The sequence below is a fragment of the Brachycentrus maculatus genome, unplaced genomic scaffold (assembly GCF_059751285.1).
Source record: "Brachycentrus maculatus isolate JH-2025_06_01 unplaced genomic scaffold, ASM5975128v1 h1tg000090l, whole genome shotgun sequence".
In the NCBI taxonomy this organism is placed as follows: Eukaryota; Metazoa; Arthropoda; class Insecta; order Trichoptera; family Brachycentridae; genus Brachycentrus; species Brachycentrus maculatus.
In genome coordinates this window covers 2,288,351-2,314,006 of record NW_028280844.1, presented here as the reverse complement: position 1 = coordinate 2,314,006, position 25,656 = coordinate 2,288,351, and the positions used below count along the sequence as shown (strand labels likewise).

General features: G+C 32.4%; 1 protein-coding gene across 8 annotated transcripts in view; it reads left to right on the top strand.

The window, feature by feature from the left end:
* Ten-m (teneurin transmembrane protein Ten-m) overlaps positions 1-25,656 on the top strand; it is a 514,493-nt gene that overhangs the window by 436,128 nt on the left and 52,709 nt on the right. For 4 of the 8 annotated variants that reach the window (XM_088258105.1, XM_088258102.1, XM_088258107.1 and 1 more), the window contains one exon: positions 4,354-4,404. The exons of the other annotated variants lie outside the window; for them this stretch is intronic. In XM_088258105.1, the coding sequence (XP_088114231.1) occupies positions 4,356-4,404 (49 nt within the window). In that variant the 5' untranslated portion in view covers positions 4,354-4,355. The remainder of the gene's footprint in view (positions 1-4,353; positions 4,405-25,656) is intronic. 8 annotated transcript variants of the gene reach the window in all.

Here is a 25,656-nt window from a genome sequence, read left to right as displayed (position 1 = left end):
TAACATATGTAATTTTTGGCACCACCAGATTTTAGGTTATGATCGATCTGGTCGTGCAAGTCTTTTTTGGCCGTCCTTGTTCTGCCCTTACTTCGGAGAAATGTATTTTTTTAATAGTCTATTGTAAGATAGGTAAATACAATTACCTGTGGATAATAAATTCCTTCATATTGTTGGTTACTGAGATAAGTCCATATATTGAAAGCTGTCCCACCGCATTCCCAGATCTGATACAGAAGCATCGCGGCTTCCTGACAGACCTCCTTTTGCAAAGCAATTTTTTAAAACTAAGTTGCCAAATTTATTGAAAAGGTGAAACAAAATAGGATAAGTCCATAGTACATAGTGCATAAATCGGATGTGACCATGTACGAGTATTCGCATCGAATCTATCCGATTTTGCTTTTAGTTTGCGTCACGACGCTGTCGTGTATTCCCATAATGGTCACAAATGAGCCAACACAGAATTCCGAAGTCCGTAGAATCAAAAACGTGATACTTTATACAATAAACAAAGCAGAGGTCTCAGGACTTGATACACGCCGACGAGAACACGGATTGATATAGATACATATATTTTTTTTAATCAGTTCTTGAAACCAAAACATCTTCTACCAATATATTGTACTATAGATTTCATGGGAGTAAGAAAAAAGATTTAAAAAATTGAGATAATTTTTTTTATTGGTTTGACGAAGTAATCAAAATGATATTTCACATATTTTGTGTATTAAAAGCACTGATAACATTGTGGTAATGTAATATAACACTATCCTTATCATTCATCGTTCACTTTGTGTAATACCACTTTAAAGTGGTTTCATAAAAAGTGAACGATGAATGATAAGGAGAGTGAAATATGTCACATGTTAGTCAATGCTTTTGATAATAATAAAAGATTTTTTCAAATATATTGTTATCCATCTTGAAGTATGTATTATTTCACCATTTCTTCTCTAAATTGTAATGGATAATTTTAAACGTTTCACCCTTTTTTGCTGCTCGCTGATAGTGATTATTTTTGCAATCGAAACCATTGAAAATGCTAAATGACCTGTCTAAAAGCACGTGTTCTGCTGTAAAGATTTTTATTGCTTATTATTTTATTGTCAATGTTACGTTCAACAGATGGCGCTGACATTGCAATAAAATAATTATTTAAAAATAAATAAATATAGTTTTACATGTCACAAATGTATGAGGTATAGAAGATTAATGATAAAACAGTCTAGCTTTCGGATTTCCGTCTCTAAGGAGACATCACATTTTTAAACAACTTTACCCCTTTTATTTCATCCACTAGGTGTAGATTCTTGCTAAGTATTTCGATTACTTATGTACGCAAGTGTTTGATATTGATCAAACACTCATGTCATAGTAACACACCGTTCAGTTATTCCCCTAAACACTTTTGCATTTTCATTATATGAAGTAATCTAAACATTTTGTATTTTGAATTCTGAGGGGATCTTACAAACAAAAGAACTGTTTGATTTCCTTTTTTTTGAATTTCTTTCTTGGTTTGTAAAATAGCTGAATGATGTTTTAAATTATAAGGCGTCACATTGTATAAGCTGAACATAATTAAATTCCGTAAAAATTACACAGTCATGTTCATATTAAATTTATTTGATAAGTCAAAAGATCATATTCATCCATGTAAATGTTTGTTCAAAATCTTAAATCCCTTTAAGTTATCCGCCGATTGCTTTGATATTTTGACACAACGTTGCAGTCGAACACGTGCGTGTTTTATTTATGCCTTTGCCATACGTCAAACATGCTTTTGAAAACTTTACCTTAATGGCATCGTCATATGTTGAACATAGCAGCAATAACCTTAACATGGTTTATGGCTGACTTGTTTCTTGATTGCTCTTGTCATTTAACATTTTCAATGTTTTTAATTCCATTTTTGCAATTAATGCTGTATTTCTTCGCGAACATTATTAAACATTAGAGTATATGATTTGTGTGATTTCTATATATTTTTTTTTATGTAAAATATTCAATTATATCAAACATAAAACTAGTAATTGCAGGACCACTCGAAGTTCAACCCCTAAAATATTTATTTTAGTAAATATGTCGAACATAACAACAGCAATTGCAGGACCATTCGAATTTCGTTACCTAAAATATTTATTTAAGTAACTATTTCGAATAATAACAGCAATCGCAGGCCCACTGAAAATTATTAAATCGCAGGACCACTTATATATTTTCATAATTAAATATATCGAACATAATACAAAGGATCAATCGCAGCATCACCCAAGGTTCAATAATTAAAATATCTACCATATTATAGTAAATATATTGAACAAAATATTTATTCTCGTTTTATTTTCGATATTCTCTTTAGTACACGCTCTATTTTCCCTGGCACGACCAAACACGACATTCTGCAGATAATATCACCGAAGATAGCAATATTTAAAGATGTTATTCTCTGATATTTAAGATATATCGTCCCATCCGTACGTCAGCTCAGTATGAGAATGTCACGTTTTGTATTCGCTGTAAAGATCAACCTCGTAAAACGTGAGACTGGAAAAAAATGCACTTTTGCGATGTAAAACGTACAGCGCTTGTTTGTAACTACCATATTGCCTGCTTAACTTTGAGTTTAACATTTTTCCGCCTCTGTATAGTGCTCAGCACATTTGGCTACCATGCTGGAGGTCACGGGTTCGTTTCTCCAAGGGGTCAAAATAAATTTAAATGATTTTGCACTCTAATATTTTTTTTAAATATTACCCTTGACTGGCACCTTAAAAAAAGATCATGTTTCTTTCATGTATTTAACGATCATGATAACACTGCTTATATATGTACGATGAAGTACCCTATGCACCGTGTGGTGCGGACAAAAGATTATAAAGAAGTCTTTACTTACCAGTCTTTTTTTTAAGTGAAACTTTTTGGGCGGCGATTTGATAATGGATAATTAGATGAGAATTGTGAGTGAAATTTCAAGGGAGCGTCACGTTTAGTGGGCATATTTCATTACACGAAAAAGAAGGAAGATACAACGTTGAGAGAAGGAGAATGAGAGCTATATATTCTCACGCCAAGGTTGAGCATACTGACCTCTGAGGGTTGATTTGTACAATAAAAGAATAATAATAAAGTTTTTTTTTAATCTTTGTAATATTAGAAACAACGCAAACATTCAAAAAGCTTGTTATTTCTCTTTAATGAGGTATTTATTTCATCGAGATACTTAGCTTGTTACAAGTAGCGTTTTGGATGCACTTAAAATATCTAAAAACGCATTTATCAGTACTAAGCAGGCGAGCTCCCCCATAAATAACGTTTAATTCGACATATCTGTAATAAATTTGACTTGGGGTAGATTTTACCCCCGGTAGCCTGTTACCAAAGTGATAATTATTTCCTCAGGCATAATATAACGAGCTCCAACAAGCTCACTAACCCTCAAATATAATACTGGACATTTTAATACAACTTACATCGAGGCAACAAGAATATTGAAGAAATGTGTGGAGAATTTTCCAGAAAAATTTTAAACGAAATTTGTTCACGTAATATTATTTTTAAATATATCGATTTCAAATGCTCTAGTTGTACATTTTTATGTATGCTTCAATAATGCATACAATTATTCTCTCATCTCAAATCTCAAAACTAAAACCATTTGATAAACATGGTATCAATAAAAATTTAATATATTTTACATTTAATACTTACTTGGTAAATACTACTATTTCCATCTATTGTGACACGTGTTTCGATGCATTCTGCGTCAATTTCAAGCACCTTATTTGATTTTAAGAAAAAGGGGTATTTTCTAAGTAAAACTCAACTATTTTTTTTTAAATATTTTTTATCTGTTTTGTTATCAACGAAAATCTTGATATAAATACATCACTCCATAGTGCATCATTTCCAGCAGTTGTAAAAAATATAAATTAAATACTTCAAAAAATCGTAAATAAATCTTTCTAAACAACAGCTTTATAGACGGATGTCTTTTTATTAGTCCTATTATTGGTTTAGATTTTTAAAGGTAGGTGCTACGTATATTTATCCTCTGAATTTAAAAAATTTTATGACAACTTAAACTTTAGTTTTAATTTCACACAAATTGTACCTCAGTTTTAAGACAAAAAAATGTATTAAATTATATTTATAATAACACAACCATCAAAATTTGCGGGTAAAAGTGTCAACATGTATGGTAATATGTACTCCAAACTCATTTATTGTTTTTTATTCTAATTAGTTGATGAAGATACGAGTACACAAAGGTTTTTTTTATTATTTGTGTAATCTTAGCTATTCTTTTAATTTTTTATTGTGTATTAATGTATTGATGTATTGTTTCAGGTATGTTGAGGTCCGCCTTTGATACCAGCGAAAGAGCCAGATCTAAAGAAAGTGAGTCGAAACCATAAATCCTTATCAACTATTTTATGTTGTGTTTGTGGTTTCAGTTTTAGAATCATACTCATTGTCAAGTCTTTTTGAAACTCATTCAGTAGAAAAAATGGTATTTTGCTGTAAGACGTCACGGTTTCAAAAAGTGCGTAAAGTGAAATGTACAAGTATATGGCATTTGACTTCATAATATACTCCTTAGGGTTTTCTTTTTACTATGCATAAATATTGTATCCCATAGTTTTATTTTCACAAACCCTGTATCATAGAATAAGACAAAGTTGACAATTTTTCTGATTTTTTCTTATCTGTTATTGCGGTAGTCATCTTCGTTAAATGTCCTACCTTTTATTACTAAAAGGAGTCCATTTTGCTACTTTTCACATAGATGTGTGGTCAGTGTATCTCATAAATAGGTGCATTGAAAAATAAAAATAAAATATTCTCTATTCCTTTTTCTCAATATAGAAAGTTAAGGAGATTAAAATGGGAATTTAGATCTCCGAGTTTTTTATATCGGTTATTGGCAGGTTTAAGTGTTTTCTTTATACACTGTCTAGAATACATCATTTTTCATAAGATTGGTGAACACAATACTGAAATTTTGAACATTTGTATATTTGTTGCCAGTAATAAAACACAATTTTTTTCTTAAAAAACTACACTCTTCATTCTTCCTCGTGTATTTTTTATATTATTCTTAATCAAGTATTTGAAAAAAATATTTTTAATAAGTAAATTTATTCGAAAAAAGGTTGAGAGACATCTCGTTCTCACCCATATTTAAGAAAAATACCGATAAAATTTTAAACTAGAAGGAAAAATACATTCAACTATTTACAATCTCAAATTTTAATTTGTACATACATCACTCTTAAAAGCTTTTTGAAACCCACTCATACATCATTATTTTCAGCTTTGTTTTTATTTCACTATTTTTTCCATGTATTAATTCTAGTATGCAATTTACATTCAACTTATATTGAAAAATCATTTCCTTTATCGTTTTCTATAGATCCAATTTTAATTTGAAAGTCCATATTCGCTGAAAGTCATTTAATAAATGGGTTACTTCAAATTTATGAAGAAATTTGTGAAAATTATATTTCCGTCAATGTTGGTCTTCCGTTTCCGGAACGTCGGAGTTTTGAGGCTTTTCAGTAACGTGACCTCAGGCGCCTTTGGCTGAAAGCGTTGGACGTTATTGTAGCATTTTATCAGCGAAAAATAATTTCAAAGAATGAGTTCTTTCAAGATTATAGATTTATATGGAAGATAAAATTACGTACATATATTTGGATGCGAGTGCATTCCTCTGTTTAAATTGTGAGTTTTTCTCTTAAACGAGTACAGTAAACCCCCATTTAACGTTGAGATAGGCACCGCATTATTACAGGGTATGTTATAGGAGGTTAATGTTTTAAATTTTATTTTAATTTAATAATGACCCATATCAGTTATTTCCACTGGTTAAAACGTAATAACTCAATTTAAATCATTAACCCCTTGAAACGTTCCTTCCGATAACAGGGAACTTATCTCGGATGACGGTTTTTAAAACATTTCATGAAACTTTCAAAGCTTTTAATACTATAAGCCGAAATAAATGTATGTATATATGAGAGAAACTCACAATTCAAAGAAAGAAATGAACTCACATCCAAATACATGTACGTAATTTAATATTCTATAGTATAGAGGATAATAATTACAGTATTTCACGACGTAACACGTTGTTTTGCAGAAAGTTTATACGTTGTGTGGCTTCTCGGTATCCGTGTCTTTCCGACTAGCCATAAAGCTGTCACGGATAAGTTAAACCTTTTGATTCTCGGGCAATAATGTGGCAAGTTTTTCGGCGGTGTCGATCATTAAATTGCAAATTGTTCTTTAAGAATGGTTGACAAATGGGCCCATTCATCACGGCCTTTCACGAGAAATGATTTGGCCTTTCGCTGGGAGCCGGTCGGGGTGTATTCAATAACCCCGCCCGCCTTCCCCTCCTCCAGTACGGTAACTCCCGGGGCACGATACATTATTCATTTTGACTTGAAAAAACTTTTCCAGAATGACTTTGCCTTTTTTCGGCAGTATTCGTATTTTCATAGTTCTATGTTTTGCTTTATACCCCCGAGTTTACGTCTATTTTTTATTATTCCACCAGCCGAAGTGTAGATTTATATCTATTTATTCACCCCATTCCGGGCATCATTATTGAGATGTTCATCAAACTGAGAACCATCCCCACTTCGCTTTGTAGCAGTTTCTTACGCTCCTAAGTATAGGTTTAATATTCTCGAATCTGCCTGTACAAGAAATGGCTTTAAGCCCTTGCGTACCCGAACGCCGTTAGCATAAGTGTTTCCGTCGCGAATTTGGCCAAAAGTAATCCTAATTGAAAAAGAAATTCTGATAAAGAATCGCAATTTTTCGCTCTAGTAAAATGGCGTCTTATCTGAAATGCGATTTTTCGCAGACGCCTTCGCAAAGAGCCCTGCCACCGCCTTAATAATAATATTATTATACAGCGCTGGTACTAATTTGCTCGGAGAGAGGGTGTGAAAAATATATTTGACTAAGGTGAATTGACGGGTAGTAATGCGATACGGGATTTCCACTTAGAAGTATATTGTTCGGTAAATGGTGAGATTAATCCAAACAGAATCTTAACTGGGAAAAATACCAAAACGTATTCTATTTGTATCGAACGAATATGCATCTTTACTTTTAACATGGTATTAACATATTTTTTTTAGATTGTTATTAGAAATATGTAAAAGGAATTTCCTTAAAAATGCCTTTATTTTGAAGCAGGTTTTAAATAACGCAGAAATATTATAAACTTCACCGTTTTTAGCAAAAGTATTTTCATATATTTACGAGTTATCGTTGGTCATGTTATTAAAGTATTATTTTTTTTATGTTTTTTTTTTTGGACACACTCAAAATGTTATTTAAGTATAGTTAACGTACGTCATAGTCGACTAGAACATATTACTATCACAGATACATCGCTAGTTTACGACTGTATTCCTGCGATTCTTGAATAGGAGTGGAAATATATATTTGATTGGATGCAAATAAAACTTAAGTAAATGATCACTATCATATTTATCATATATCAATAAATCACTGTCATGTGGGAAATAAATTGCAGGGGGAATAAAGCAAAGAATGAAGGACTAGCAGAATAAAGGAAATGGGTATGGCACTCGGGGTTGCAACCCCGTTCTCGTACTAGCTTGCATAACTTCTGCTCCCTGAGTCTCTTGAGAGAAAAAAAAACACACTATTTAACTTAATATTATATCAAGTCAGTATTAAATGTTGTTGATCAACGTAATATGATAGTATTAGAAAATAAAATTAAGGTAAAAATAAATATGAATAGTTTGTTTGCGTGTCATAAAACCTGTTATTCAATACCAATTACGGGAAAAGCAATGAACGAAAGTTTCAGATTTGTAACTCGCTACTTAAATTGTATTACGACTTATTGAGAATCTATTTATAAAATATTTTATAAGCCCAAACGAATTCGCGTTCATCATCAAAGCCAAGTTAAATTTAACAAAATTCCACCCAATCATTTTACCGTGTAGTTGTTCCACGGATTTATGTCTTATTTTACGAACGAGACTCGAAATAAATAACTGATTTTTTTTAAAACTATGTAAGTGCCGTTACGGAAAACGGGCCGATGATTTTAATTTTTTTCAATTGGGTATAAAAAATAAATACCGCGAGTTTTTCAGCCTTCGACGTTGGCAAACGAAGGCTGTTATAGCGGTCGTTATTTTTAACGGCGCCTTATCGTAGCGGCGTAACCGCGGCGTCCGGTCGCACTTAGACCAAGATTTCCTTCGAACCCCCGACTAATCAAGTGCCCGCCGCACTCAGATCAGCAGATAACTCGCGGTAGTTTTCTTTCCTTCACAACATTTTGAGTGTGTCCAAAATTTGTTCACAAATCTGGATTAATCTCCAATCAGGAGTTATTTTTTACATTATTTTTGACATCTCTATGTTAAGATGTCGAAAATGCATCCGTTTTTGACATCTCTATGTTAAGATGTTAAAAATGCATTCGTTTTTTTTCAACTACTAAACATACTTATATCTACAACATTTTGAGTGTGTCCAAATACTCGTTTACAAAATCTGAATTATCTCTAATTACAGGAGTTATTTTCATATAATTTTTTCACATCTCATCAAAGATGAAGAAGAATATAGAAATCTATTGAAGTTCTAGTGATTCAAAATCAAAGTTTCTAAATTGGTACAAATATAGAACTTCCAAGAATTTGAGTAGTGTGGTTGTCAATAATGGGTAGAATAGGTGAATATTACATGTGTGATCACTTAAACCAGCCTATGACGGTCGTCAGCCCCGTAAATGCCCAGACTTCAATATTCTTCTTCATCTTTGATGAGATGTCAAAAAATAATAAACATATATCTTACTTTGATTGCCAGTGTCAGCCACCGGTAGTCGACACAAGGCATTGCGTCTTGTTGGCCACCAGAGGCTGACACTTTGTACCTTATATTATCATACTAAAGTGTCAGGCTCCGGTGACTGACGAGACGTAATTGAAATGCCTTGTGTTGGTCGCTCATGGCTGACACTGGTAGTCAAAGTGTTAAGGGAACCGGAAACCTTTTTTGGAGTCAAGGACTAATAATCTCACTGTCTTACAATCAACCATCAAGTTTATACCGCGTCGTATATATGCAGTCTCCTATGCACCATTGATTTCAGATAGAGGGAGGAAGACGATGGAACCATATGTGTTTATACTTACACATAAGCCAATAGCGTTTCTTTTTCAAGAATTGATTCGGAAGTTACTTTTTAGAAATATCTATCCAAACTCACTATATATAACTAACTCACCATCACGCCGCTTTCCCTTTGGGGTAAACAGAGAGAAGAGTACGCCACACCAATCTGTCTTTTCAAATAATCTTCATCTCTTCCACATTCATGCATCTCCTCATTCAAATACAAATTTCTATCCATTTATCACTAAAATTTTACTTGATAAATACCACGTTTTTCAATCTATTGTGACTTGTTTTCTGATGCAATGATGCTGAATGTATCGAATCACGTATCCCAATAGATTAAAAAAATATATGTATTGGAATTCATCAAGTAAAATAGTGTAATGGTCAGTACGCTCGGCTACCGTTCCGGAGGTACCGGGTTCGAATCCCAGGAGGGGGGTCAAATAAATATAAGTGATTTTTTGCACTCTTTTATTTATTCAATATTACCCTGGACTGGTACTTGACACAGAGGGCTGATCACCTTTCTTTCATCTGTTTACGATCAAGATAACACTGCATTCATATGATGCAATGCACCATTAGGGTGCGGATAAGGGTTAGAAGTAGAAGAAGAAAATGTTGATTTGTAAAATATAAATCGTTTCAATTCATTATTTCCTCAATATCTCGGACATCCGATACTTCGGGTTTCCCGCGTAGAAGAAAATGCGCACATAATTTATTAATATTGATCCACAAATCGTCTTTTTCGGTCAAATAGCCCTGTTCCCACCCACTGGCCATTTTAAGTCTTATTAACGCCCCATTTACCGAAGTTCACCTCCCCATCCCCTACCTCCCTCCCACTCCTCCACCCTCTCACCAGTATGGCTATTAGGCCCTTATCGTGTAAAAGAAATAACTACTTGGACCAGAATACTAATTCCGCTTCGGAATACTTACTCTAAAATTGTCCAACTTTTCCCGAGTTCCCCGGCGCTAAATGCCTTAAATCCTTACATTTACTCTCCTCGAAGGATCGCGAGTGATTTCAATCAGGCCGACCGTACATTTATCTCCGTCAAAAATTAGAGCCTTTAAAAACTTTTCTTCAAAGGTTTCCGACAATTATTATCTGTGTCTCGGAATAGATTATCCACTTTTACTTAGTTGCCTTTTAATTTCCGTCGTAAATACGGTAGGCAAAAAAAGAGTTTATTGCACCAATCCAAACGTAACGAAACCATTATTTTGCGACAGCTTTATCGAACGGTATTTTTAATAGCGTACTTCGTCTTTTACATGGTTCGCCCATAAGAAACCCTTTTATACAAAACGACATTGAACTGACCTCCAATATTTATATATTAGAATCTCGGTTATTATTTTTTTTTTAATGTGATTCTTTGTTTTAAGTTTGCGGTCTTATGTTACTGATTTTAATTAATAATAATAAAACCCTTATCCGCACCCCAATGGTGCATAGGGCACTGCGTTATATAAACGCAGTGTTATCTTGATCGTTTACGCATGAAGGAAAGGTGATCAGCCCTCCGCTTCAGGTACCAGGTAATATTGAATAAATATAACAGTGAAAAAAATCACTTATATTTATTTTACTCCCCTTGAGAATCGAACCCGGGACCTACAGAACGGTAGCCGAGCGTGCTGACCATTACACTACGGAGGCGGACAATACTTATTATATTAATTAATAACGGATTTATTAATAACGGATTTTAATTAGACATCTTAATTTCTAGGATTGTTTTTGTTTTTCTATATTTTTTTTACAGAATGAAGCCTTTCATAGCGGTTGTAAGTTTTCTTATTCTCGGTATTCCTTGCTAAATTTCATTATTGCATTTATCAAACTCTGTTTTCCCTCTCCTCTTCTAAATTACCCTCTTTTCTCCACATCGATTCTCGCTCAACCACTCCAACAATCCTCAGTTATAAAGTTTTGCCTAATTAAGTTCTGTTCGACTCCTTCCCTTGCCCCTCCATATCATTTTCACCGCAGAAAAGATCGTACCGAACCCCTGCGGCACTCCAAGTTTCGCGGTCCTACCATTTTGTTCAAATCTGTATCATCGGAAAGATAAAATCTTAGAAATAAATACGCGATCGAGGAACAACGCAGCCCTTAAAATCGACTGTTATTTCGCTGTAAAAATATTACTCGCGATAGTGAGGTAATTTGGAGTTGATAAACTTTAGAGTCTCCGCAGTAAAACTCTTTCCTCGCTTCAGCGTTCCCATTGGCTGAAGCTCCCCTCCATAGAGACTCCCATGATGAATGGCCAAATTTGAACGTTTCTCAAGTAGTATATTCTTCGCTACGTTATCAGATTCGATTCTTGAGCTAGTTCCAAATAGTCCAATTTCCCCATCACCCTTCTTACGAAGAGTTCGGAGATAATATTTAAATCGAAGATTATAAATTATGTTTCCTTATTATCTTTACTTTTACCGTCTACAACCATTTTCCACCCTTACAGTTTATGAAAAATGTTCATAATTTACTCGACAATTTCGAATCTCGTACTTCAATACCAAATCCGATTACAGATTGTTATTATTGGATTTTACCGATCTTCTACCAATTAGTTTTCCGGTAAATATAGCTTATTTCTATAACAAATTATTTGTAAATTAGTTTCTCAATACAAAACTTTATATTTTGATGTCGTAAATAGTATCACGTGACGATATTTGTATTATACAAATCAGAATCGTTATACGTTTTGTTACACTCATATTGTCAATTTTTTTTCCACAAGACGTTCGGTAATCCGGGGCTGAACATTGATAATATCTTCAATCAAGCTCAACTTACCTATTGTCTATCTTATTTGCAATGAGTGTTCGTTCACACATCCAAGAAGCGATCATTAAATTACATGAATAATTATGTCCGCCTCCGTAGTGTAATGGTCAGCATGCTCGCCTACCGTTCTGGAGGTCCCGGGTTCGATTCCCAGGGGGGTTTAATAAATATAAGTGATTTTTTCACTCTAATATTTATTCAATATTACACTGGACTGATATTTGAAGATGAGGGCTGATCACCTTTCCTCCATGTGTAAACGATCGAAATAACACTGCGTTTATATGAAGCAGTGCCCTATGCACCATTGGGGTGCGGTTAGGGTTTTATTATTATTATTATAATTATATACTTGGATTACTTCTTTGAGAATCCGACCTACAAATTATAAATGGTTAGTACTTTGTGTTATTCGAGACGAAATTTTTATTATTACTATTCAAATATTTTTAGTATTACTTATATTTTAAATCAATTCATATCGCTTTTTTGTCATTCAATAATTACCGATATTTTCTTTATATTTTACCGTAAATTTACGTGCTGTAAGTAAATCTTACCGCCTATTTTTGCAGTGCGTTAAGAAAATATAGCAATGATTTCCATCAGCACTTGAGCGACTGACCTGGAGAGTGTAAGATGCTAACATACATCACGCGCTGTATGCACTTAACCTGCTTGCATACAAAATTCTAAATCTTTATTGGTTTTATGGTAAGCATATGCTGGTCTTATCAAATATAAACGACGATGTAAGGTTATGTCGGTAAAATTTACAACTCCGCGAATGGTAACATATGCTATAAAATTTGCTTATAGTCGCTCTTGCACGGCGATGAATATTTGAATTTAAAACAGTTTTACCATTCAAGGTTTCCAAAAAGAATGATTAATTACTTAGAATACACTTTCTTTATTTCTTATTGTTATTTTTACTAAATGATGCACAGGGAATTGCATCGAATCGCTTTAGTGTTAATATTATGATCATTAGTCTTTTGAATTCGGGGTGGTCACTCCTGCTTTTCAAGTATCAGTCCACAGCATATAAGATCGGGTTTTGGTCCCGTGGTTAGTGTCACGGAGTCAAAGAGGTTCTGAGTTTGAACCCACCCTACCACAATTTGATACTTATTTTTTATAACAGGCCGTTTAGGCCTACAAAGTAAGTTAGAAATAGATTTTTTCCATAATACGAACACAAATATTATAGTTTTTAACAAAAACAAAAAAATTGAGAAAAATATTTTATTTTGATCTCCTAAGAATTGAACCCAAGACCTTTAAAACGGTAGTCAAATACTCTAACTACTTCACTACGAAGGTAGACGTGAATGTCTATCACTCAATAAATTCTAAAGATGGTAAAAGAGTCAACACTTTGTTTTTTTTTTCCTATCGAAAATTGATGTTGCGTAGGGTAGCTTGCACCCTAAAGATATCATCAAACAGTATGAACAATATGATTATTTAAGTCGTTACGATTTTGAATTATATACAATATCTACTTTGCGCACAGTAAGTTATCACCCTTTTTTAATGCTTAAAATATATGTACATATTTTAAACCACACCAGCCGTACTGGTTTTTATTACGTCGAAAATTCTTTAAATTGGATAATTCTTAGTTTCTTTACAGCGTTGATCTTTCAAATCTACCCTCTCTCTCTTTCCTTATATGTAAATGGAAAACATTATACATTATACATATGCAGAAATGTTAGTAGAACCTTAGTTTCATGACTTCAGGTTGCATGTTGTGCGGCTCTAGAAAAGTGTACCTTATTCCTTAGCTTATCAGAACCCACGTGACCTCGGTCTATTACACGGGGCCTGTGGCAATGGAGCTTTTTCTTGGCTCAACTAAAGCTATTTTAGCATTTTAATACACGTATGAGCAAATATTCTGACCAAGCATTATTTCCATGAACACATTTTACATTTTCAGTTAATTTCAATTACGAAACAAACATTAACCATATAAAGTCAGAATAAACATTTTTATTTTAAGCATTCAAATTGAATTTAAAAATATGTGTTTTATTTTTAATTTAAATATTATAATATATTTGCTCAAAATATTTATTTTTGTCGAAATCCTTGTGTTTCTTTTTTCAATAAGTATGTTTTTTCTCGTTTTTCACTAAGTTAGTATATTTTTTACTCGTTTTTTGGTATCTTATTATTCATTTGCCAAATCAATTGTTATATTAATTAAACATGTTTTTTTTTGGTTTATAATGTTTGTTTACTTAAACATTTTAACTTAAACAATGGTTTGTTTAAAATATTTGTTCAAACAATTTATTTGAACAATTTGCTTACTTTATCGTGTATGGCTAAGCAAAGCATTACTTTTACTTTTTTAAGTTTTACTTTTTTTATCATATCTTTTTATCTTATATTTCGCGAGTTTATGGAAAAAACGAATGCTCTAAGTACAAGCATTTATTGTAACTTTTGCTTGTTAATACATATTTTTAATCAAAAAGTTATTTCTATGCTATTTTAAATTAATACTGTTTCAGCAAATCCCTTGTTATTTGAAAACCTTTAATGAAAAACTAAATTATTTTCTCCAGTTTCGCTCAAATTATTTTACGTTTTACTTCTTTTAAAAACTTCTGTTAACTTAAAACAGTTAAGTGCTCGTAAAAAATGTTTATTTCTACCAGCGATTTACCGTTCTTTTATTTTTAAATAAATTTGCGTTTTTCAGTTTTCTGCTTTTACAACACAGAAAACTTTTAATGATTTGGAAAGTATAAGAACGTTTTGAGCATTAAAAACATGCTTTTTATTGATTATTTTATTTTTTTCACCCTTTTATTCTCATGATTATGAATTTGTTCTTTTTTATTCGTTTCCAGATAATATTTTGTTTTTAAACATATAGTTATTTTATTACAAATTTGGCCCGTGTAAACTAGTTTATTTATCAAACAATCAAGATTAAGAAGTGAGATATATTTATGTTTGCCTTGTAGAATAATAAAATGTACAAAGTTGTTAGTCATTATATTTCTTAAACTGAAGTCTTTGAAGCAAAAATCAGTCGTTTTTAGTACCTTATTATACTAAATATTCTTTTACGTTGTTTTATTTGTAAGCCTCCGCTGTTATTCCTTAACAAATCTTATAATATAATATAACCTTTAACCTTTCGCGAATAAAAAAATCCCATAAAATCCGCGAAGTGTCTTTACGCGTTACATTCGCGCTTACCTTTCTCGCGAATGCGCATCTCGAATTTGTATCTCTCATTTTCGAGGAGCTTATTTCTCTCGCGATATTAAGTTAAGGGCGGCTCGGAAACTTTTTGCGAAGACAACGCGATGCGAGCGTATTCCGAGATGGTATAAAATCTCTTTCCGAAGGGAAGCAGACACCAGCCCACATAATACATCATCAGAGTTGGGAAATTACATTACTAGGCCAGGATTTGCCGGCGCGTCTAGACAATGCGGGCGTTTGATTGGACGAAAAACTCCTTTTTACGGTTGGAAACAAAGCGTACCCGCGTACTGTACTTCGAACAAATCAATTTTTGTTTCTTATACGAAATCCTTATCTGCGCGCTGTCATTTTGCTTTTGTCATCCAATAAACAAAGAATTCGGGCTTTCTTTGTTTCCCGTGTTTACGCTGACTCCGAACATGTTTACTTGTCAAATGATAATAAAAATATTCCGCGAGCACAAACTGCACGACAAAGGTTGTTAATGTTATGACATCCCTACAAAAGATCGTTTATTCTCATTTCATTATGATCGCGAATGGTACCATAATTGTTCCCCAGTGTTTTGAAATTATGTCTTTATTACAATTTTTTAAAATCAAACACTTAAATATACCACTTTATCGAGTTTTATTTTTATTTACGACTAGTTTCGAAAAAGAGAGATGTTTTCATCTTCTGGTACAAATTCAAACTAGTTAATTTGTATCAGAAGATGAAACCATCGGTCGTTTCCGAAACTAGTCGTGAATAAAAATAAAACTCGATAAAGTGGTATATTCAAGTGTTTAATTTTAATAAAATAATCATGTAATTCCACAAACTTAATGCCGAATCAATAAATAATACAATTTTTTAATGTTCGTGATGAACGAAAATTAAAGAGAAAATTTAATTAATGTTGATTATTAAAATCTGGTCTCAATATCTCAGATTGTGAATTATTTCATCAAAACAAATTAATAAACGCATTCCGTCATTCCTCCGAATGTTGAGAATTTAATCAACTGAATTTTACCTTGTCTACTGCGTCTTAATACGTAGCTCTTACTCGAAATCAACATTGTGCAACATGGAATTGCCCTATTTTAAATTAAATACTCGTCTTTAATTTCTCAGGCATTTGATAAAATATAACAAGCGATATTATCTTCACTCTCAAGGACTCGAGACAAGAAAATTATTTCATAAATGACAATTGAACATTAGTTAACTTCTCCATTGACAAACCCTCAATTTTGATGTTTTGTCTCTTAACCGTATATTATAGACCAGTTATTTAAATTGTTTTGCGTTATTTTATTTATATGAAAATGAGATGATAAAACTAACATAAAGGTCTATTAATATCTACATGAAGCATCTTATTTTACACAAGTCAATAAAACAAAGATAATATTTCTTTGATAGTGATTTTTATTATTTCGTAAAAAGAATAAATCGTGCGATAGTATTACGTAAAAACTCATTACTAATATCGTACATTTTACCTATTTCCTTTCCTATAATTTACTTATTTGAAATTTATACATACTGTTAATTTCTTTGAAAATATATTTATTATCATTTAAATGACATGAATTGAATAACCAAAGCAAGTCAATTTCGCAAAATGGTTCAAAATAACCCCTTCATTTTGGAGGTATTATTTCGCCATTACCAGGCGAACATAAGACGTCGGGAGCTCGCTTCGGAGCGCTATCCCTCCAGCGCGCGATGCTCCATGATTCGCCTGCTAATAGTACAATGACATCCCTAACTATCACATCTCCTGTCATCGCTGGTACCCTGTGCCGCGAGAGCAGACATCGTGCGTGGCTCTAGGCTACCCCACACGTGTTATTGCCCCATCTATTTCAATTCTGACATTATTATGAAGCCAACGCCGTGGTACTAATCAAATTATCCCCACTCCTATGTGTGTTTTACCGGTTTATACGAAAACCGGTGTAGATGAAACAATTTAAGCAGTTAATTCCGCACGCCCCTCCAAATCCCTCGGTACTGCGTACTTAAACATGCATCAGGTACATGCCCTTTACCATATATTAATATTCAAAATTACTTAAACCCTTGATGGGGAAAAAAGTCAAGTGTTCATGAGAGAGCTCAGGGGGAGAACGATATTTAAATCATCGTATTAATGTAATTTTTGCATCCTCATCTACAATATCGGAAACACATTCGTTTAATAATTGGTAGGTATATATAAATATTAAGCAGTCATTTGTGAAAGAGGGAAGTCATATTTTTACCTGTAATTACTTTATAAATCATGTAAGATTTTTTTATTAAATTTTTTTCATCATACTAATAAACCCTTATCCGCACCCCAATGGTGTATAGGGCACTGTATCATATTAACGCAGTGTTATCTTGATCGTTTACACGTGAAGAAAAGGTGATCAGCCCTCCGCTTCAATTACCAGTCCATGGTAATATGGAATAAATATTACAGTGAAAAAATCACTTATATTTATTTTAACCCCCTTGGGAATCGAACCCGGGACCTCCAGAACGGTAGCCGAACGTGCTGTGCCATTACACTACGGAGGCGGACAATCATCATACTACAGAAACAAAACTCATTAATCATACAAGTAAGCCTTATACATCAAAATTAATAAAATAAAATACTTAAAACTCTTTGATTGTGTTGAGTAGATTCAACAAATTTTTTTACCAACGATTTTAGATTTTCATGAGACAGATAATTTTATCAGTTCATTTATAGGTTTATTTTCCCTGATACCTTCCGAGACAACTTAAAATTCCGTGGCCATAGTTTTTATCGTCAAGTTATCGCAACGTCGAGTTAATTAATCGTTCTACTTTTGAACCGCTCCAGATAGGGTACTCATTTTGAAACTTCGAACCGTATCAGCGTTCGTTTGTCTCCGGGCGTTTGAATCGTAAAAGTTTTGGCGGACTTTAATGTGCCGTTAGATGGCGACACGATAGACTTAACTGTTGCAGTCCGCAATGCGTAATTTGATTTGACTGCAGTCGCACAACCCACCCGGAGGGCAACTTACCCACGTACACAAATAAGAGAGAAAACCGACAATACCTAAACTGCGCTAAAACGGCTTCAGATAACAAAATGTTATCTCCCCTGTTGCGCTCTGAATTTGAATTTCGAACCGAGAATGTTGCCGATATTTAAACATTGTTGCCGACCGTCTAATATTGCCATATGTAAAATTACACTCTCCCCGGAAAATCCCTTAGAGTACCTACCTGTCCACATATTTAGGTAGCGAAATCTACAGCAACCCCTGATTAAAATTACAAGTGCCCCATTTCTCAAACAATTTTATGGATAATTGCCCTGGGAAATACACCGTTTACTTTAATAAGCTTTAAATTGTTTCTTTGCTACTAAATTGTGCTTTTACTTTATATCCTTGTACGCATAATCCTTAATTAAAACGTATAACATCACTTACCTATACACGTTATTTTTATGTTTATGTGGACATTTTAAAATATACAAAATACCCTTTTATCCAGGTATTACTTTGCTTTTTATTTTAATATATTATTAGATTAAAACCAATAATTTTAGCTTTTCCACTTTATTTTTATTTGATCAGCGACCGGGTTTCGTCGTTACCGACATCATCCGACTGGTCTGATGATGTTGGTAACGATGAAACCCGGTCGCTGGTCAAATAAAAATAAAGTGGAAAAGCTAAAAATATTGGTTTTAATCTAATAATATATTAAAATTGCAATTGCAAATTAAAATTGCAAAATTGCAATAAATGGTATAAAATATAGTTAATATATAAGTTTTAACTCACCTTATAAAAGGTACGATGTTTTTAAAAACTATATACAAAATTAGATCTGTGTTCTGATCTGCAAAACATTTTGCATTTCTACTGATTATGAGAATAAACTAGCGGAACATTGTTCTACAAACAAAACAACTTCTACTTCCATAAACTCCACTCCACGGTCTAACACAGTTTACACTAATCACTTAATTCTACTATGTACATCTATAAATACTCGTTATTACTGAATGTGTTCATTAAATACACAGAGTTTAGCTATATTTTATTTATAACCTTCGTAAAAGTTTGCGCCCTCTTGGATTTGTACATGCATTTATCGATTTTAAATTAATTAACAAATGCCTTTGGGACTTATTAATATTTTTCAAATTTACAGTGATAATAATGGTTTTAAAACTCTCAATAATAATGTGAATTTGCTTCAATTAAAATTTATTTATTGTTTCGTCGAGTAGCAGTTTAGTGGTGTTTCTATAAAAATAGCACCAAATACTGCTACTACTAGCACTACTATCAAGCCGTCTCTCTGCAGAGGTAGGCATAGAGGATAAAATGCCTCGTTTGTTCAAGCATAAACATACATCTACCTCCCTTACATTCCTAGTAGTTACGTAGACTTTTGACACCACCAGATATTTTATAGGTTCTAATTAATCTGTCCGCCTCCGTAGTGTAATGGTCAGCACGCTCGGCTACCGTTCTGGAGGTCCCGAGTTCGATTCCCAGGGGGGGTCAAATAAATATAAGTGATTTTTTCACTGCAATATTTATTCAATATTACCCTGGACTGTTACCTGAAGCGGAGGGCTGATCACCTTTCCTTCATGTGTAAACGATCAAGATAACACTGCGTTTATATGAAGCAGTGCCCTATGCACCATTGGGGTGCGGATAAGGGTTTTATTATTAATTAATCTGGGTGATACCATTTATAAATGGGTATATTTAGGAATCTACTTACATATAATTTAACAGATTGATTTACCCCCAAATACGAATATATTCATAAAATTATATTTAGACATATTTCAGGTAAAACACATTTCAAGTGCATCGACCAAAGTGCCATCTGTATCCTGTGGGATGAAACTAACCCTCACGTTCCTAACTTCCAATGGGTAATGTTCAAACTTAAATCTTTGACCCCATTGATGCAGTCAATTTAATGAGTTATGAGACAAGACAACCTCATCCTAACTCGAAATATATTATAGTTACAACGAACACTTCCTAGTATCGATCGTAATTTGTCTCAGATTTAATTAATTTTCCGAGTTTTTGCGATGAAAGGTTTACTATATGTATTGTACATAACATATAAATATCGTGTAATAAATCATGTACAATTTCTTATTAAAAACACATCAGATAGTTGTTGAATCTCAATGCTTTCTTAAACAAACTAATATTTCATAATTTCTAAATATTATTTAAAAATCGTTTCCAAAATATTTGGGAAATAATGATTTTTTATGTATAAATACTATTTAAAAAGGTTTGCAACGTTTTTAAGTTAATATTCGTACTGTACTATTTTTTTACACATAAATGTTATAATGGCAATATCTATCCATTTCTTATCGTTTTAATATTAATAAATTTAAATAGAGATACGGGTTGACATGATGCGCAATACAACGAATCACGTGTCACAATAGATTTTATGATAAAGTAGTATTTACCTATTTAAATTTAAATGAATTACATTTACATAACACTTTTAAAGCGCTTAGTATCCTGCATTGTAAAATGCATAGGTAATGTGATTATATTGTAAAACTAGCTACACCCGGCCACACGTTGCTATGGCTCAGTCTGGTTAAATGGAAAAAATAAAGAAGAAACACACATTTTTAATATGAGTAATTTCACATTGCCTCTGGGTATTTAATATTTTAGCAGCTGTCAAAAAGTACTGTACTATTTTTTTACACAAAAATGTTATAATGGTAATATCTATCTATTTCTTATCGTTTTAATATTAATAAATTTAAATTAAGATACGGGTTGAAATGATGCGCAATACATCGAATCACGTGTCACAATAGTATCCTGCATTGTAAAATGCATAGGTAATGTGATTATATTGTAAAACTAGCTGCGCCCGGCCATACGTTGCTACGGCTCAGTCTGGTTAAATGGAAAAAATAAAGAAAAAACACACATTTTTAATATGAGTAATTTCAAATTGCCTGTGGGTACTCAATATTTTAGCAGCTGTCAAAAAGTACCCTGTCCATTACGAGCAATGTTTAATGTTGCGTGTTTTACTTTTTCTTTTAATAGATGGTGCTGCCACGACTGAGTAACTGCCAAATGAAAAAATAAATGTAATTTATTCAAATATTAACGTGTGCTTTATTACTATCTGAGATTCTTTAATTTATTCATTTCAGAAATTACAGCATCCGAATATTTTATCATCCGAGGAATACGATAATATTTTCATAATTTACGGTTCATTTATAAATGGTATATTCCACATTGTGCTCCGTTAGTCATTTGTTTATATACCACCCAACAAAACACATGATCAGCATTATCCGAACTCGCTTCCTCCGAACCACCCTCCGCATACCCTATTCCCTATCTACACAATATACAACCCCTACCAATCATCCCCTTACAGCCTCTACCTTTCCCATCCCGGCCTAACAAACTCCTCTAGATATCCCGCCGTTAAGGTAGAAATACAACCTGGATAAAGGGAAATTACGTAGTAAAATTGAGCACTTAAGCGAAAGCGACATGTAATATAAATGTTTAATTTTTCTGCCCGTAGTAACATTTATTCATTTGTTACAAAAAGCTCTAGAAACTATAAAGTGCAGTTAATATTTCTCCGTTTTAAAGCTAAATGATGACAATTGCATATTTTGTTTTACATAATTGTATTTTTAAAACGTTACGTCATAATTTTGCGGTATTTAAATTTCCTACAAAATATCCAAAAATCATGGATCAATAATTGAATATCGGAGTAAAACAATTAGTGTAATTTAATGCATCAAAACGACAGTGTCCTTACGATTCAAAGGATTCATGTCGAAGCTTGATATATCTAGGTATTTTTAGTTTATTGTGAACATGCATAATAATTACACGTTTATTGAAATAAGAAATTGTTTTTTTTTAAATATTCCTGACGTGTTTTTAAATGTTTAAACCTATTATTAAATGTTTGAAATAACGAACACGCAAAGGATTACCCTAGTATGTCTATACCACAGATTAATTTATTTTTTCCCCAAAAGATTGATGTTTAATAATGTCCGATTTTTATATCACTGGATCGGAAATTATAATCAAGAATGCTTTCATTTTAATTATCTCTACAAATTAGGGGAAAGTATGTTATATTCCGTGTTCCATCGGCTATAAGAAATTCTAATGTTCTAAGGTAGGTAACTGTGAAGTCATGCAAAGTTTCGTTCTTTGATAAAAGCCTTTTGAATCATTAGTACCGAATGAAATTGCCAGCACTTTAAAAACGTTTTTCATCCATTTTAATAAGACCCTGCGGCTGAAAAACCTGAAAATACATTATTTTTCACCTCAGTGTACAATAATTCGCATATATTTTACATGTCTCTAATTAATGACGTTATCCATTCGGAAAGCTGTACTTTCGATTTTTTAAATGAATTTTGGCAACAAGAAAGGGAAATCAATTTACTGATTAATCCAAACCTATGAGTTATTAAACTTTCCGTAGTATAGTGGTTAGCAAGAAAATACACTGGTGTACCTTTATATAAACACGCGCGTATATGAACGTTAAGTTGTATTAAAAATTCAAAGCAATTGTTGAAAATTTTTAGAAGATTTAAGATTTTGAATAAACGATCGTTTAAATTTTTATTCATATGTACAAAATAAATTTGATGTATCGATTCGATAGTTACTTTGTTGCATAATATCGACCCATTTTTAATTTAAGTTTTACATGGTAAATATAACTATTTCTCTAATTCTTTTGTGACATGTGTTTCGATGCATTCCGCATCATTTTCGATTTTGCATCACACGGTGCTAAAAATGATGCGAAATGCATCAAAACACGTATCATAATAGATTTTAAGAAAAAGTTATATTAACCAAGTTAATCTTATTTTAAAAAGAAAACCTAATTAATAAAAAAATTATTATTTACAACATTTTGAGTGTGTCCAAATACTTGTTCACAAAATCTGGATTATCTCCAATTACAGGAGTTATTTTCATATCATTTTTTGACATCTCATCAAAGATGAAGAATATGGAAGTCTGGGCATTTACGGGGCTTACGACCGTCATAGGCTGGTTTAAGTGATCACTTTATGATCATGTTACACGTGTGTAAAGTGATCACTTAAACCAGCCTATGACGGTCGTAAGCCCCGTAAATGCCCAGACTTCCATATTCTTCATCTTTGATGAGATGTCAAAAAATAAAATTATTATTGTTTTATTCACTATCGTAAACCTTTGTGATATTTTAATAATTTATTTAATATCTGACTTTCAATACGCATAAAGTTAATGCAAAGGATTTTTTATTTAAATAAAAAAGATAAATATTTGTGATTTTATTATTTACAAAAAGAGTTCAATTTCATACTATTTCTTTGAGCCTAAGCGGCTTATTATCAAAAATAGATACCAAATTGTGATAGAGTGGGTTCGAACCTAGAAACCCTATAGACCCTGAAACCCCAAGAGTCCGCGATACTAACCACTGAACCACCCACAACCCGACACATTGGACATATTTTTATTTTTGGTGTTTTATTGTTGAACGAGCTCGTTATGTATTTGGTATCAGCGGGCCTTTTTATTGAAACAAAGTTCCCTCTGTGCAAACAAAGTATCTGTGCCATTAAAATCTGTATTTAAGTTCGTCGGTAATGAAATCGCAGGATCCGTAGAACTGTTACTCTTATTTAAACTCTAAAGTATAAATAAGTTATCCTCGTTTACTCGGGAAATGTTTTCAACCAGCCAAAGGCAAAGCCTTGGATGTTTTTGAATAAATTACGCGAATAAACAAGCTTAAAGTTGTTTCCGAAATAATTAAATACAACCAAATTAATGTGAGTTTTTCGATCTCAGTTGACAGCATTCGAGCATTGTACTTTATAATATTCAAGTCCATGCAAGATTTATTGAATTTCACTTTATTAGTAGAAAATCAAACCACATGCACCGTTTTTAACCAATTTATTTAATAAAAGTTTATAAAATAACTAAAAATTTGTTGTAATCACTTTTATTTTCGGTATTTTTCTTCAACCGGTCTCTTCAAGAACTTGTCATCTTCAAGAATTGGTATATATTATCCATCCCCGAAGATGACAAGGTTCTTATAGAGACTTGTTGGTGAAAAGTAGCAAATATAAATGTGGATACATTAATGTTTTAGTTTTATTTTTTAAATTATGTAAAATGTAAATTGTTATTCTTTTTGGGCACATTTTTATAAACTCAAAAAAATAAACATCTTTATTTTAAATGCAGTAAATATCCATTCCTGAAGAAAACAAAGTATTCATGGTAATTTTCTAAGCAGATAAATTTCTAGTATCATCTTCATTAATCTTATTTAAACGTTATATAATTTTCTGCCACTATACGAGTGGACTTCTTACGTTAAATCTACGAGTACTACATCAGGTTTCAGTACCTACAAGGTTCGGGTTAAATATTGGAAGTTTGTACATCGCATGCAATCATTCGTGCATTATTTTTATGCACCGTCTGTTTCAGCCAATGGAACCGCTTTATGCTGTTTACTTTATTGCTAATTTAATGTTTCGACATGCCAATACGAACATGAAAACCGCTCAGAACAAATGTTAACTCCACTCACTCCTATACCGCAAAGTCAGAGTACGAATCATAATTTTTAGATGCATGGCCTATACGAATTCACATTTTGAAATAATTTTTGATTTAACTCACATTTTATAATTGCATAATATATGACAATCATTCGGTTATTTGAGGCCGTGATTTTTTTTTACTTTAAGACAAAAAATTAAACAAAATAATAACGTATCTAACCCCTTAAATCTTAATGATATCATTTTTAGCTTAAGTATAGATTTAAATTAAACACTCTTAGTAAAACAAGCAAATAAAATAAAAACAAATTTAAAAAAAACCAGTTAGATATTTACCTAACATTTTTTGGATCGCAAATATAGTACTTCCAAGATTTTGAGTAGTGTGGTTGTCTATCATGGGTAGAATTGGTGAATGTTACACGTGTGTAAAGTGATAAAAACCAGTCGTTAGCCCCGTAAATGCCCAGACTTCCATATTCTTCTTCATCTATGTTGAGATATCAAAAGTAAGATATTTATCTGATCATCTTATCGTCCATGGTAATTTTATAGTTTCATTCTAACTTGATATCTGCTTTTATAGATATGTGACTATTATTTTTTCCGTTACCCGATAGGGATGGTTTTCGTTACATTTTTCAGATTTTTTTTTCATTATAGCTTGATTTGTTTATGTCAAACTTTCAAACATATTAACAGCCAAAAATACTTATTACACAACCAGTTTTAAATACTGATTGGCGCAACAAGTTTAAAATTATTTTTTTTTATTGAAAACATT